Source organism: Haliaeetus albicilla, chromosome 11 (genome assembly GCF_947461875.1).
Source record: "Haliaeetus albicilla chromosome 11, bHalAlb1.1, whole genome shotgun sequence".
Taxonomy (NCBI): Eukaryota; Metazoa; Chordata; class Aves; order Accipitriformes; family Accipitridae; genus Haliaeetus; species Haliaeetus albicilla.
Window position 1 is genome coordinate 10,035,126 of NC_091493.1, and position 16,023 is coordinate 10,051,148.

The 16,023-nt window shown below is 46.8% G+C and overlaps 1 protein-coding gene and 1 long non-coding RNA gene across 7 annotated transcripts in view; one reads left to right on the forward strand and one right to left on the reverse strand.

The window, feature by feature from the left end:
• The window catches only part of GRID1 (glutamate ionotropic receptor delta type subunit 1), a 561,238-nt gene extending 547,441 nt beyond the window's left edge, over positions 1-13,797 (reverse strand). For 5 of the 6 annotated variants that reach the window (XM_069796078.1, XM_069796077.1, XM_069796076.1 and 2 more), the window contains exons 1-2: positions 13,556-13,797; positions 11,203-11,358 (exon numbers count right to left, since the gene is read on the reverse strand). In XM_069796078.1, the coding sequence (XP_069652179.1) occupies positions 11,203-11,358; positions 13,556-13,634 (235 nt within the window). In that variant the 5' untranslated portion in view covers positions 13,635-13,797. Of the gene's footprint in view, positions 1-11,202; positions 11,359-12,928; positions 13,043-13,555 lie in introns of those variants that run through there. The other variant, XM_069796079.1, reaches the window with a different exon arrangement.
• A 580-nt stretch (positions 13,798-14,377) lies between these two features.
• LOC138687699 (uncharacterized) lies at positions 14,378-15,743 on the forward strand. Its single transcript, XR_011326816.1, has 2 exons — positions 14,378-14,478; positions 14,724-15,743. It is a non-coding gene; the product is annotated as an uncharacterized lncRNA (long non-coding RNA).
• Positions 15,744-16,023: the final 280 nt, after the last annotated feature.

Below are 16,023 nucleotides of genomic sequence, written 5' to 3' on the forward strand. Positions count from 1 at the left end.
ACAATTGTATGGTCTCTGACTCAGCAATAAGACACTAAGAACAAACCAAATGGATGACAGAATGGAGCTCTTCTGAGATAAATATTAGATTACTGGAAAAAAAAACCCAAAACAAACTAATGAAATACAACAAAATGCCTTTTGAGAACTAGGATTGCAGATTTGATTCAGAAAGAATCAGGCATCACTAGTGATTGCATTACCCAGATGACTCTCAATTTTAGCTGAAATTATGTTTTATTTTTAAGCAACGATGTAAAAGCAAAGAGGACACACCATGGTCACAGAAATTTAAACTGTCCTCAACACATGACAAGGTATTAAGCCTTTAGAAACCCATTTGTGAACCAATCTTGCCACACCAGTGGCACTGGCACTGGCAAAGAAGGGAAAGAAAGATTATTCCAGCCACCTGTTCTACGAGGGCTGTCTCTAATCAAGCCTGACAACAGCACTTCTGCTTGCCTGCACAGCTGACTTTGTCAGTACCCATCCAGAGGCAAGGCAAGACCCCACTGGCTGCCAAAGCACTGTAACACATTTAATGGGTGCGCTAACTCATGGCTGAGGATACTGCTTGTCTAGAAGCCTTGCTGTAAGACCTTCCTCCCAAATGTTCCCTAAGAGTTACCACACATAGTCCATCAGCTCCGTTACAATTGGGGGGGAGGGGGTTAAAGAAAAAAAAAAAAAAAGGCTGGGTAGTGCTGATATGTGAAATTATTTTTCATGTGGACTACACAATGCTTTAATCCAGATATAGGCACTCTCATTTCAAGCTGCCCTGGACAAGTGACTTTCTACAAGCAGAGGTTCAGTCAACCTCAACTTCTGCTAGTCCATATCTTTCTTTCCCCATCTTGTCCTGTGAGCACACTTTGGAAATGCCTTTTCTTCTCTCTGGAAGGGAAATGCCTGCCACAGACTGATTATTTGCAGACTGATTACTTGCTAATGCTGTGGCATCCCTGCCCTTCTCCAGCCTCTTTAAAAATCCAGACCCATACTGTGCAAGTCCCTCACTCAGACCAGAGGATGCACAAAATTTTTTTCTGTTTGGGTCACTGAGTCCTACCTGTATCAAAAACAGTTACTTCCGCAGTAACTGAAGTACTTCAGGACAAAAGCAAGCCGAAAGAAAAGCAAAATAAAGTTTCAGTAAAAATAAACTTAAAGCAGATAATTGGGTTGTTCCCTTTTATTTTTTGTGCACTTCAACATCCTAGCCCTCTGTTTTGACCCTTGCAGACATCACATCCTGAGTTCCTTTTCTCTGAGCCTCTCAGATAACTGTTCTCATTCCAAAAATATCCACAAGTAGGATAGAAAATGGACCAAACATTGGTCATTTAGATTAAAATGCAGCTAACATTCCACACAAGACAATGCTAAATTTATACCAGAGTTTTCCTTGGAGTTCTAAAGCATTTTTTAAATAAATGTGAAATTAAGTCAAGGGTTCGCAAACACGCAGAAAAGACAGTGAGAGACTGTCTCCCATAAACAAACTCCTCCTTCCACCATCCCAAGTTTTACCTTTATCCAGAAGCAGAGAGGTTAAGAAAACAAAGGGCTATGGAAATGCTGCTCTAGATTAGCAGTTTCTCCACTGAAAGTATTACCAAGCAGCAAATAATTGGTATTTCCTAAATATCAAGTAATGGTACAAAGTAGAGTCATTTACCTGCTGACAAAGACAATTCTCATTAACTTTACAAACATTTGCTTATATGGAAAAACCTTTTATTCACTTTCTAAATAAGAACAAACCAGATTGTCAATGAGATTTTGAGGATATTGAAAGTATTCCATCAGCAACGCTACTAGTTAAAATCTCAAAGACTCAGGTAAATAAGTTAAAAAGCAGAAGATTAAATGACTGGACTGAGAGACAGGATACATAATGAGAGCTCAGACCCACTGGGAGTATTTTGGTTTGAGCTTGTCGTATTTTTTAAGCAAGAAAGTAATTTCTTGGATATTATTCTGTTGAATATAGGGGAAAAAAATTGTTTTCTTACTGTCCTTTTACTCCCTCTATGAAAAGTTGCTAAGGCAATGGTTCTCAGTAAGGTCAAGCAGTAGAAACCCTGCTGTGTGTTTTAATGCAGCCAAACACCACTTGAAATTAATGCCTCTTGGTTCTTTTTACCTTTAAGCACTGGCTATTAGTGCTTTCCAGTATTAATTCTTACTGTGTATCTGAATATATAATATAATAGGCAAAAGGAAAAAAAATGGACAGGTACCAAGATGCCACAACAGGGTCAAAGGAACGGAACTTCACAAAAGCAGGGCTAGCATAGACAGCCTCCTTCTGATAAGAGAAACCTGTCAGGCTATAAAAAGCACTCCAAACCCACAAACCTGTGGAGTTTCAAGCACAGCAATCAGGTCTCCAAATTATAACTAAATGCAAGGTATTAGTAAAAACATAAAAGAAACCCTTTCAACATATTTCTCATCTCAGATATTTATTGCCTTAAAGTTATGTAAATGAAAGAAATCTTGGCATATTAGCATATCATTATTATCTGCCTTTGAAATGATTACAGATCTACATATGATATAAAATGAGGTTCTCAAAATGTTGCACACTATTTAATGGTCTCACTTCATTTTTCTCATGTACAAGAATCCTAATAACCAAAGAGCTACACTAAGGATCAGCATTAGCGGCTCCCTTTCCTCAGTGAAGAATGAATTGGAAAGGATTCTCAGGATGGCATCTAGATTTCAACTTCAGAGCTGACACATTTCACATTTTTGTGTAAGGTAGTCTGCATAACTTCTGTGTGCCCTGTGCATAAAATGTTTCATTCCTTGGTCTGAAATCTGGCCTCTTTCAACAGGTTTCCAAATGGAAAGAATCACACAGCATTTCTGTATGTAAGAAAAATCACTGCAAGTTCTATTATGTAAAAAAAACCTGTCAAAATGCAAAATTGAATATGTAAGCCATTTTTCAAAATCATGAACTCAAATATCTGTAAATTATGGAAGAATCTCTTCCCAGAAAAGCTGTGTGGGCCATTTTCATTCTAGCAGCGCACTTTCAGATAAAAAGACATCTGCTTAAAAAAAAAAAAGTTTAATTTCATATAATTAAAAGACTCACACAGCAGTATGATTCCAACAATGCATTCTAAGTAAATTTTTTTCTGAGGAGCAAATTGAAAAAACACCTCTAAGCATGAGATGACAGAGACAAATAAAGACACAGCAGGAACTCTCCTCAGAGGGAATTTATTATGAATAAAAGTATGAAAAACATTTTGATCTTTGCCTAAAAAATGAAGAAGAGTTTGACTATGTTTCCTCTGAAATAGCAAAAAGTTAAATCCAAAGTAACTATTTCAGCCACAGTCTTAGTGCACTGTAGTCTTATGGTCAGGCACTATTGTAGTTGTATAACTAGGCTTTGAGGCTTTGTTCTGTTTTCCTTCCAGTAAATAATTATGGTAAGCCATGAACAGTTTTAATAAACATGATGATATCCCCTCTGTTCAAAGAATGTGTAGTTTTAACTCCTTTCACTGTATGGCTCAACCATAGCATGATAAATGACACCAAAATATAAAATTCATCTCATTCTGCAAGTATGAAGATGTAATTTAAAATGTAATACTTAGATAGTCAATCCTCTAATCACCTGTAGCTGGAAGATTCTGAACACAGAAAGGCTCAAGGCATCTTCCCTGCTGGACACATTACAGTAAGTTCAGCAATTAAATTAGTTGTATGGGGTATATGGGCATGCATGTATATGTATATGCACATATACAGATTGTATTTCACAGTTTAGGATCATTTTCTTAAGCCATTATTTTAACTTGAAGCTGAGGCCATTTTGTAGACCCATTTCACACTTATAGACCCTCTTCCACACTAATGACTGAGAAAAGCTGCCACAGACAAAGTAAGCACTCAGAAATTTATTTTCTTCAAGAAAAAAAAAAATTAAAAAGAGAAGCAGAAAGAAAATCTTTAACCCTGAAACACATTGGCTAATATTTTTATGAAGACTGCTTATTTCTGTTCTTTTGGGATAATTTCTAGCATGCTAGTTAATGATGTAGCATATTTTCTGTAATGAAATCCTAGAATAAGAAACCCAACTGCAGCTCCCTGATAAATGAGCAGGATCAGCAGCAGGATCAGTGGGAAAGACCATTAGGTACTGGAAAAGAATTGTAGCCTAGCCTGCAGCTGCTCTTGTGTATGAGACCCTTAAAACAGATGGGAGGTCCACACCTAACATGGAAATAAAGGTATTATCAAGTCTGCGAATTAGAAGAGAGAAAAGACATGAGCTTAACTTGTTAAGCAGATGGAGGGAGTGAAAAAAATCTTTCAGCCAAAATAAAAACTTTCTAACTGCAAAGCATGAAAATAACACGGGATTCCCTATCATCCCACAGCAAGCAGGGACTGAGACACCTCCTGTGGCAGGCTGAGCACGCCACCTCCTCATCACCAGCCTCCACCGAGCTGGAGCAGGACTCTGAGCTCCGAACAGGTCCCATTCACGCTGCTGGTACTTCCACAAAAAAACCTTACTACCTTGGGGTGCTAAGCTGTGAGCTCACAGCAGCACCTCCCTCCTTCTTCCCCTGACTCCTCACTGCCTGCTGCACCCCAATGCATGGCACTCTCTGGAGCTCGCTTGCCGGGCAGCTCAGCCCCAGCCTGAAATGATGGCAGCCTCTGCAAACACAGAGAACGTGGCTGGGGTGGAACTAATCCCAGCACATCCTGTAAAAGAACCCAAGCCGTAGCAGTGATGTGTTTGAGTGGGACTGCCTCCCAAAAGTACAAAATATTTTGCGCCTGCAGTTAAACTGTGACCAGAACCTGAATAGCTGTGAGTACAAAGTAACAAATCACAAGTGGAATGAAACAACAAAACAAAGGTGTATTTGGATGTTTGCCTGCAGTCTTCAGCTTGCGTTCATCCTCAGCACCAAGCAGACTCCTTTACGGGCTATTGAGTCCTTTCCTTCCTACTGAAGAAATCTGCAGGTCCCTGCTTTCAGCGGAAGAACACCACAAGAAGGGGAAGAGTTGGACACATTAATTTGCTGTTTTCTTCAGCTCTGCTAAACACTCTGGTTTATAATACACTGAACCATGCAACTATAGAGCATAAAAACATAAGCACAATGAGATGACAGTGCCACAGATGTCTTCACTGTGGCAGTCCTTAACAAGTCCTGGTCTGGTCTCAGAGGGCACAAGGAGGTAAAACTGTTAAACCCATTCACCCCACTGAGCAACAGCTTTTAACTGCAGCAAACTAGTAGGAAAAATGTGTAGTTGCACAGCACGGCCTCTCTGACCATGGGAGGGAACCCCTACCTACACTCTTTCTGGTTGGTTTTTAAAAAGTGTTGAAAGCTCAGACTAAACCTAGGAAAAAAAGTATATAACAATATGTTCTTTCTGGAGAGCTCGGAGTTCACCTGTCAAAAACTTCCAAACAAGACCCCGTACCCTGATGAAAACAGTGTGAAACCTGTGTTCAAGCAAACCATGGAAGAAGAGCAGATAAAGGTAAAATTACGTGACAATGAAAGACTCTAGGGAAACCACTGGAGAAAAATTAATTGACCGTATATTGATATAAACCAACCCTTTGCAATTCTGGCACCAAATTCCCCAATCCAATGCAGTCAAATCAATAAAGCTTTGTGGTTGTTTGGGTTTGTTTTTTTTTAAAAAAAAACAAAAACTAATAATTTGTATATGCAATATTTTATGAATTTTCATCTTATATTTTAATTGCATTTTTTATGCTTCCCTTTCCTTTCTCTCTACTCTTCCATTCTGATATTAAAAAAAGCCTACCTCTAAAAAAAACAACCTTCACTTCTGGGGCCTGTGAAACTATAGCTCAACAAAATAACATGTCTTACTCCGCATTTACACAAACACCTGTTTGACGGTGCTGGATCTGGGCTTACCCAATGGCAAGGGAAAGGTTACCACCATGACCCAGGGGTATCTTTTCACAGTTCTTGTTAGGTTTTCCTCTCCTACATTTAATGGGCACCTAAGTCTAAATTCTCCCAACAGAAAACAGTCCTTTAACTGAAGCCTGAAGTCTGTATTTCACCTAAACCAGGATGCAGCTTTTGGCCCACCTGTGGGTTACTAGTCAGGGACACTTGCACTAGCTTGAAATAGAGTCCCAGGTTTGCAAAAAGAGCTATGTGCAAATACCCCAAGACATATGCACACACACACAAGCATACAGTCACTCCGCTCCTCTGCAGCTCCCTACCACTGGGCAATGAATATATGACAAGCATAGCTCTGCTTGGGATTTTAGCCAGATAAATAAATGTAAGAATAACAATGGAGCTGCTTAGTCCCGTTCTCCAGCTCTGTATTTCATCTTAGTTGTCTACGCATTGATCAGCTTAGATCTTCCCAACAAATAAAACTGTTAGAAAGCAACTGTGATAGTAACTTGAAATAATGTGCTGAGCCAAGATAGTTCAAGAACTGTCTCACCTCTTCGCCCCAGTATCCAGTGACAGGACGCGTGGGAATGGTTCAAAGCAGTGCCAGGGGAGGTTTAGGCTAGACATTAGGAAGCATTTATGTACCAAGAGGGTGGTCAAACACTGGAACAGTCTTCCTAGAGAGGTGGTCAATGCCCTAAGCTTGTCAGTGTTTAAGAGGCATTTGGACAGTGCCCTTAGCAACATGCTTTAACTTTTGGTCAGCCCTGAATTGGTCAGGCAGTTGGACTAGATGATCTTTGTAGGTCTCCTCCAACTGAAATAGTCTATTCTGTCTATTCTATACCAGGTATGTATCATTACCAAGTCCTACAGACTATGTTAAGAGATCAGATTCACTCAGTAGTATACAAAACACAGACATCCAAACAAGCAGCAGCTCTGAGTTGCTCTGAAACCACAGCAGCATACATGGGACTGACAATAAACCCATTTATGGAACACCATTCTTGTTCTCAAATCACATTCTGATTTTCCAAATTTGTTCTGGTTTCCAGAGCTGACAGCATTTTAACATCAACAAGCACACATACAACGCTGCTCAAATTAGAAACAATTCATTTGAAATTGCTATGCAGAGAGAACAGCAAGTTTCAGCTCCAGGAAAGCTCCATAGATGCACAAACATCATCCACTGAGAAAAAGGGCTTTAAAGTTTCACAGTTTCTGAGTAACTATCTCCTTTCGATCCCTTCTCCAAAGAGCACTACAAAAGTTAAGTAATTAGCTTTCCTATGCCCCAGTTTTGACCTACAGCTAACTACTCCCCCTCCAAAAGCAACATTTTAAAAACTTACGTGTTAGTTTTGTTTGTTTTTTAGTTTAAACATGCCATCACATTTTCAAGCCCAGCTGGAAACTTGTTTGCCATCCATATGTCATACACACAGTCCCTTTTCAACACTAATGGCATGCTTGAAAATCCCAATTTGAACTGAAAGCTTTAAAGTGTTTCTCATACCTTTGAGCTTATTTGAATCCTTGAATCAAAAAAGGTTATCACAGTACTAGGTTAAACACACACCACACACAAACAAGCACTTATTATCTCACATCTCAATCACTTAACAGAAACTGAGCACATAGCTCTTTTGGAAGCAAGGATATAATTTGACATCATGTTTGTGATTTGAGCTCATTTCCTTAAAATCATATGAAAAGAACAATGATTCCCCATATATCTTCTCCCATGACAGTCAGTGCAAAAACAATTTTTCCCTCAAGTAATTGCCACATACATAAAAGCAATATTCCACAAAATGCAACAACTGCTTGGAAGCGCGAACAGACAACGAAGTCCTATTTTATGCGTGCACCAGGGTCTGTTTATTCTTTACTGTTACATCCCTTGCCACTGGAGTTCCTTCCACCCACTTGCCACAATTTGTTACAGAATATGAGTTTGATGGGGCCAAAAGAATCTCTTTACTCATCAGCACAACAGGATCTTGTTTCTGCAACATATATTAAAATGAAAGACAATGATAGAACACAATTTACACTTTGTGTTAATTACTGTTCTCTGGCACCCGATACAACCATTAACATGAGTGTCCACCAAGTCTTTGAAGAAAACAGATCTCTGAATTTTATTTACCTATTTCGGTCACCAGAAACTATCACAGTAGTGCCCTTGTCTCTCTAAAGCAAAGCCCCTAAAGCTTTTTTTCAAAATCTTACAACACTTCTCAGCACCTTCCAGCTACTCCATTTATGAAAGGCAAGGTTATTTTCTGTTTGGCCTTTAGCTCTGCAAATGCACTGCTCCTACTGAGAAAACCCTACAGTTACCACTCTTCCATGCTTCCTACCCACGCAGAAGTTCTTCAACTGCACAATAAATGCCAGGTCAAATACATGTTAAAAACTGTCTCCATCAGTAATTAAAGTCTTGTTATTGTGTAATAGACTTTGTTCCATGGAGAGATGACTTTCCATAATTTTACCAGCACAGTATCATTGAAATGAAGGTCCTTGCTTGCAGCACTCTTTCAAAAGGACTTAAGGGATGATTTACAATGTCATCTCACAAGACTGTGCAAAAGATGCTTCAAATAAAAACAATATTTGTGATTGGTTTGATTGCGTGAACTATTCTGGCAGTAGTATCACAATGGTCTATTTTTACTCCAGATTGGTTTTTACTATAAAAAGTTCCATTGCTATGAAACTAATGCTTGCAACACTGATTTCCATGGCGCTGCTTAGAAAGACATTGCAGAAGAATAATGTGGATGTCAGGGCATTTTATGTAGCAGCAGCAAGATTCTGCGAGCAGTCTGGGCAGCGGATTTGCTCCAGGTTGTTTTGGCTACCATACACAATATTCTACCAAAATGAGCAGGACATCTGTACAGTAAGATACAATGAGATTTTGAACAGTCAGAATGACACCAAGTAACACTGGGCAGAGAGACACTGCTCAGTAAGAATAGCCCAGCAACTTCTACGTCCCATGGATCATTCTGTCAGCATGTTGTATAACACTTTCAAAAATAGGAAATTAAATCTCAAATAAAAAAAGACCCGACCTGAACTAACAAAGCAAGCCAGGAAATTGGTAGCAAAGTCTGATACTCTCCTCTTAGCTCTCCCACTGTGGCAAGGTTTTACTCGCAGATAAGATCATTTTGTAGTCCTCCCAAAAGAAGACACATTGATACGCTTTAATGAAGTAGTGACAGAGAGCAAGTTCTCTTTGGAATTCTGAACATTCATCAACAACTTCCTGAATTCTGCAGTGTGGGATCAGTTCATCAAAGAGTGATTCTAATTGCAATGGGCACATGAGCTCTGAAAGAGCATCGTGAAAGTGGTAAGAGGAAACATCTTTATTTACACATATTCTTCAGGTAGAACAAAGATTCTGTATCAAAAAGATTAAAAATCTGACCAGAGTCTTTCTGTGGCTTCAGCATAGATTTTCAACAGAGAAATTTTATTTTCATAGTAGTCTTCATATATGCAATATTAATCTTCAAGGTTAGCAAATAAACCAATTAAAAAAAAATCCTACTAGATCAAGAAGAACCCTCCAGTTGGTCATGCTTTTCTGCTTTCAACAAAACTGAGCAAAGGGACTCTGTCCACAAGACTGTCAACTCAGATCCCAGGGCATTCAGAATAGTTTCATAAAGTTTTACTTCTGACAAGAGACGTTGTTGAAAGCAATTGTTCAGCCAGCCAACTACTGTCACTTCCATGAATATGAATAAGCTCCAATATAGGACACTGAGCTTTTGCAAATGTAAGAAGATCCAATTGTTCAGAGTTAATCTTTGCCAATAAATCAACCTGCCATTATTTAGAGATTTTTGTTTTCCTCTGGTGTCTGACTATGTGGGTGGAGTTTTGTTTTAAAGTCCCCTTCTTCCCATTTTCGTAAAGATTTTTTTCATACCACCTTGCTAAGCTTTCAGAGCAGCAGGAGGAATCCTATTGTTAATGGGATCAGGCCCTTGAAAAGGTATATATTGCTGTTTCTCCTGAACGTGCATGATATTAACTAGCACCTACTCTGAGGAAAAAAAGATAGCGGTAGAAATTGTTCAGAGTTCATGAAAATTAACATTTGATGTAATTTTGTAGCCATAATTTGCATGTACACAACCTAGACATAAATACATATGGATTAATGCAAATTTTCATACAGGGAAAGATTCACTCTGTGCTCTGTAAAACTAAGGGTAAGGCTGGTGATGAATCATTTTTTTTAAATATTCTCGTCTGGGTATATAAATAGCTCTCTGTTTCTAGAATAATTACTACTGAAAAGCACATCTTCTGAAATAACCTAGGCCATAATTAACCTTGGCTTCATTAAATCACAAATAATATCTTCTTAAAGTCTTATTTGTAAAGGCAAGCTGATTAATTTAAACGGTTCCCTCTGCAAAAGTCTAATTGAAATTATTTACCCGCGTAGCTACTTGTCAGATCTTGTAAACTCTGGGAAGGTTTTCAGCCGGCCACTCGGCTACCTTACCCTCTCCCCAGCCAGCCGGGAGGGAGCTCCACTCGCACGGAGGGCCGCCCCGGCTCTGCTTCCCCCTGGGGGGCACGGGGGCAGATGCGCAGGGAGAGGTGCCGGCTTGTGCCCCGCCACCTCCCGCAGCCGTTTCCGCGAGCGTCGAGTCCTCCAGCCCGGCCCCTCGGCGCCGCAGAACCTCCCCCCCCCCCCGCTCCGGGCGGGACCCCCCCCCGTCTGCCCTGCCCCGCCGCGTCCGCGCCCGGGCCCTGCTGGGGGGGGGACGGGGACGGGGGCGGCGGTGCGGCTCAGCCTTCGCGCCGCGGCGGCGGAGCGAGGGGGCGCTTGCGGATGCAGGAGGGAGCCGGAGCCCCCCTGGCCGGCCGGCTCTCCCGTGGCTGCCACCCCCCGCCTGGGCTGGGCTGCCTGGCGCGGCGCGGCCGGGCACGGCACGGCACGGCTGGGCTGGGCACGGCGCCGCAGCCGCCGCACCGCGCCGTCCCTCCCCTTTCCTTGTAAGACAGCGCCAACCCCCGACCGAGAAAAGTTTCCAGCCGAGCGCCAGGACGGGTCCGGGCTGTCACGGCGCTGAAACCGCCTCCCGCCGACCGGCCGGGCCGGGCCGGGCCGGGGGCCGTCCTCTCTCAGCCCCGTCCCGTCCCGGCGCCCAGCCCGCCCGCGCCGTGGGTGCCGCCCCGGGGCGCTCACCTTCCTGCACCGCATGGAAGGGGTTGTTGGCCTCTATGAGCTTGATGGAGTAAGTGATTTTCTCGCTCTGGAGGATGTCGTCATTGAGGTTCAGATCCGACACCGCCTGCTTGAACACCTCGTCGTCTTTGGCAGCATTGCCTTCGAAAATGGCACCTGCGGGGAGGAAGGCGGCAGAGGGTGAGGAGGGCTCGGCCCCGCTCCTCACCGGCTCGGCCCACCCGCTCGCCGCACCAGAACCCCCGCTCCCCCCTGGGCCGTGCAAAGCTCGAGCCGGCTCGCACGGTGCCAGACGGGGCAGCTCCGGGGGCACCGGGTGCCTGGGGGGCCGGGGCCCACGCGTGGGCGGCCGCCACCGGCTGCGCGGCCTCGTCCGGGGCGCGGGGAAGCGCGACCCTCCTCCCGGCCACTTCTGCTCCCCCGGCATTTACGGAGCCCTGAACCGGAGTCGCGCCGGGGTGAGGGACTCGCTTCGCCAGTGACGGGAAAGGGAGCAGGCTTGGGAATTCGACCAACTTTTTGCTCACTGCTTCGCCGCTCCCTAGGCTGCTGCTGCCTTTCGGGCAGCGGTTTTGTTGAGGCTCGCATGCACACGCGAACGTGAAGCCAGGATTTGTGTCCGGTAACCTGGAAGCTTGAATTTCACTGTCCTGTTTATGCAGTTAACGTGAAAACATCTGGCGATGTGTGTTACATAAGAGTCCCTCTCTACGGAGCGTGTGTGTGCCCACGCCAGGCTTACTGCCCTGCTCTACGCAGCAGTGGGAGATCTGTAGTGCTGGCAACAAAATGAGAAAAAAACCGTTATCCCCCAGCCTGGAAAAGTCCTGCTGATTCACACTGTGCGTGCCTGTGGCTGGAGCCTCCGTGCACCGCCCGTGTGAAATCACAGCTCTGCACACAGCCGCTCGCCTCTCCTGCCCACCGGACCGCTATTTCTGCGAGGAGTTAGTTGGCAAACACCACTCGGGCTGAAGTTCCTGCGGGGGGAAGCCGCGGTGATACCGTCCACCCGCAGGAGAAGCGGGGCCAAGAGGAAGAGCCGCGGAGGCTGTTTCGTTCACACACACACACACACACAGCCCGGCCAGGGCACTTCCCCAGGGCGGCCCCACCGCCCCCCTGCCTCCCCGCGGGGCCGGCCCCGGGGCCGCCGGGGTCTGCCCGGCCCTGGGGAGCGCCCCCGGGCCGGAGTCCCCCGCTGCGGTCAGGGCTGACCCCGTCTCCTTAATGGCTCCGCAATGCTGTCTGCCTTGGCTGCGCCCCCAGGCTCCGGAGGCGAGCGGCGCCGACCGGAGCCTCCTCCGCCGGCCCCGGAGCCGCCCCTGCCGGGAAACTTGTTACAGGGCTGGTCCCCCTTTCCCCTTCCCCGCTCCGGGTCGACACGGGACTTTCCTCCCGTCTCCGTGGAGCCTCCCCTCGCTAGGGCCGCTCCCGCCCCGGCCCCCTCCTTTTCTTGATCTCCCATCCTCCCCAAAAGGCTGGTGGGAATTACGGCTTTTTCATTTCCCGGCCGTACTCCCATCTCCTCCTCTATCATCCTCCACAAGTGATTCTCTCCCCCCCTCTCCGCCCCTAAACATCCTCATTTTCGTTCCTGCTGGTACCTTTCAACACCAGCCAAAAGGTGACTGCAGAGCCTCGCTTTTGCTTGCCAGCCTTCCCGCGGACATCACCGTGCCTCGCTCCCAGAAGCCATAAAAGTTCACATCAGCCTTTCCTTTACCTCTTATTCATACCCCTCTTCCTCCCACCGCTGATCCAGCCTTCTCGCTGCCCAGGGGTTTTAATGAGATCTTATTCAAATCACAACAGTTGCGCGCATAGACACAGACACACACACAGCCGCTGCAAATCTCGCCTTTCTAACCCTTTCCCAGCCAAGTCGTCGTCCCTCCCCCCCGGCCCCCCCTCCGCATTCCGGCTCGGCTGACACCTGCTACGACAGGGGATGGAAACCAAGGGATTATCTCCCCGAAAGTTTTCCCTACGAGCACGTACAGATTATGCCCCTCTCCTGCTCGGGTGCTGGGGGCGGTTGTTTGTTTTCGGTGGCGAGGAGGCGGCGGGGGGGGGGGGGAGAAAGCCTTTCCACGCAAACAGGTCCAAGCAGAGGCTCCCCAGCCACATGGGAGACCGCAGCGGCGGCCCCGGCGCACAGCCGGCATTTCGCCCCTAACTTTACAGTCGGGGGGGAATTGAGCTGCCTTTCTCCCTTCCCTCCTCCTGGCTCTCCGCGGAGTTGCGTTCAACCGCTGCCTGTGACATTACCGCGGTTAAACGAGACGCTCCCTTCATTTATTTATTTATCTGCCGCCTCCCTCCAACACCCCCCCCCCGCTTCCTCTCTTACCGATGTGGATGATGGAGTCCGCCCGCACCGAAACGCACTGAAATATCCAGGGGAAAAGCCAGAGCATCAACACTTCCATTTCCAGCCTCTCGCACAGCACATCAGCCCGGGTTTAGCGGAGAGACAGACAGGGGAAAAGAAGAAAAAAAGGCGCAAGGGCAGGTGGAGCACGGCAGCGGGCGCGGGGGGGGAGATGCCCAGACACCCCCCCTTAGAAAAAAATCCCAAATTCCCCCAGCGCCCCAAGAATTTTCCAAGCTTGAGGAAGACGGGCGGCGGGGAGAGGAGAAAAAAAAAAAACCGCCGGGGCTCAAAAAGCACGGAGGTAGATCCCGGGTTGGCAGGCGGCGCGGCGGAGCCTCCGGCGCTCGGTGTGTGCCGGGGCGCCGGCAGACCGCGAACTGCGGAGCGGCCCCCCCGCCGCCGCCGCCCGCCCCCCGCGCCACGTGACTGCGGAGCCTCGGCGCTCGGTGCCGCCGGGGCACGGCGCGGCGGCGGGGCGCGGGCAGCGGGGCGCCCGGGCGGGCGGCGCGGAGGGGAGCGGGCGGCTCCGCGAGGAAGCGGGACGGCTGTGCGAGAACGGGGAAATGAATTGCAATTAAGCGTATTCAGATACACCCAGAATTACGGATAGGTCTGCTTTCCTCGCTCGCTCTCTCTGCATATATGTGATGCATGTATATCTCCCGGGGGAAAGGGGGGGGGCCGATGCTCCAAGCGCAGGGAGCGGAGGAGGGGGCGAGGCCAGGCGGCTCGGCAGCTCCCCGGTTGCCGGGCGCAGGCTCTCCCGCGGGGCTGCAGCCCCCGCCCGGAGGGCGCCCAGCGCCCTGCATTGCGCGGCCTCCGGCAGCCCCCGCCCGGAGCGAGGCCGGCGCGGCTCGGCTCGGCTCGGCACTGCGCGGCGCGGCGGGACGCCCCCGGAGGTAAGGGCGCGGGGCTGCGCGCCTGCTGCCGCTCGCCCAACTTCGGGGACCGGGGGCGGCGCGGGGGCACCGCGCCGAGGCGGGGGGGGATGCCCCTTCCTCCCTCCGCTCCGCTGGGGCCCGGGACGCGACCCGCGTTTGACGAGCGAAAGGGAAATGCGAGGGGTTTACCCCCGCGCTGGGGGCGAGGGGGTGGGGGAGAAAAGTGGTACAGCAAAACCGTTTCTTGTTTTGTTTTGTTCTAGCTTTCAATGAAATCTAATTCATAAATTGGACATGCTCAGGCTCAGAAGACTAATTCATCCCCTAAAACAAACGCATCAGTGATTGCAGGCACCCAAACGTGACAAGCGTCTCAATATGCCAAGGATCCAGAGAAAACAAATTCATTCAGGAGCCCGAAACGTAATTAAAACTACTGCCAAGAAAATGAGTTGGGAGCAGGATGTTACCAAGATTATTAAGTTGCTGCGGGGCTGAGGCACGGACCGCGATAGCGATACATATAGATAATGTCAGCATGTGGATAACAGGAGGCAGAGCGATTCCCGGAGGTCGCCGTCTCGCAAGCACAAGTCTAGTAACAGAGCGCTGTGGCCGCATCCTGCTCCCGGGGAGGTAACGCCAGAGCTCAGAGCCTCGGCGGGGGACGGATCAGGCCCTCACCTGCTTCGCCCCGGCAGCCTGTCCACAGAGGGGCCAAGGGCCCGTTTCCCCCTGCCGTTACACCGGCCCCAACATGTAAATTCCGCACACTTTTTATAACCGTCACCTGTACACGCGCTACTGAATTCTCCAGATACTTAGCGTTGCTTGCTTGCAGGAGAGAGGGCTGTGACGTATTTATTTAATATAGAAAACGTTTTTTCCATGCAGAGCACACTACGGCAAAAACTGCTTAATGCTAAGGAGTGGGAAACACAGATAAGCTTTACAATGGCTGGGGAGGCCGAAGGGGGAGGGAACACAGTATAGATGGAGCAGAGTGAAAGGGAAGGAAGCCGAAATGGAAATGATATGAACAAGAATCCCTGTTGATCCACATGCGTCAACAGCCTCCTATTCAGTGGTAGTTACAAGCACAGCTTTTGAACAGGGAAAAGCGGGGGGTAAATAAAACAAGATATACTTTTTAAAAATAAATCACTTGTTAACTACTCTTACTTACAGTCCTTGTCTTAAATATGCAATTTCACACTGATCAATGCAGAATGATATATGCTATATGCTGTATTTCATGTAATAAAAACACTTAATCCAGATAATTGGCTTCTGGGACAAAGATCAATAGAAATGTTCCTTATTTGACTACGTTAGCAAGTCAAAATTAATTCTAATTTACATTTGCTTCAAATCAATATGCACTTAGTGACTTACACAGGCTCTTTAAAAAGTTAAGCACCTATATTGACCACAGTCATATATATGTCACTAACAAGTACATGTGTGGGAATTAGAGAGGGGGGAAGTGTTACCACAGAACCAATCTCTGACTTCCATATAGGAAAGGAGGTTAAATTTATTTGTGTTTGAAAAGTTCTTTGG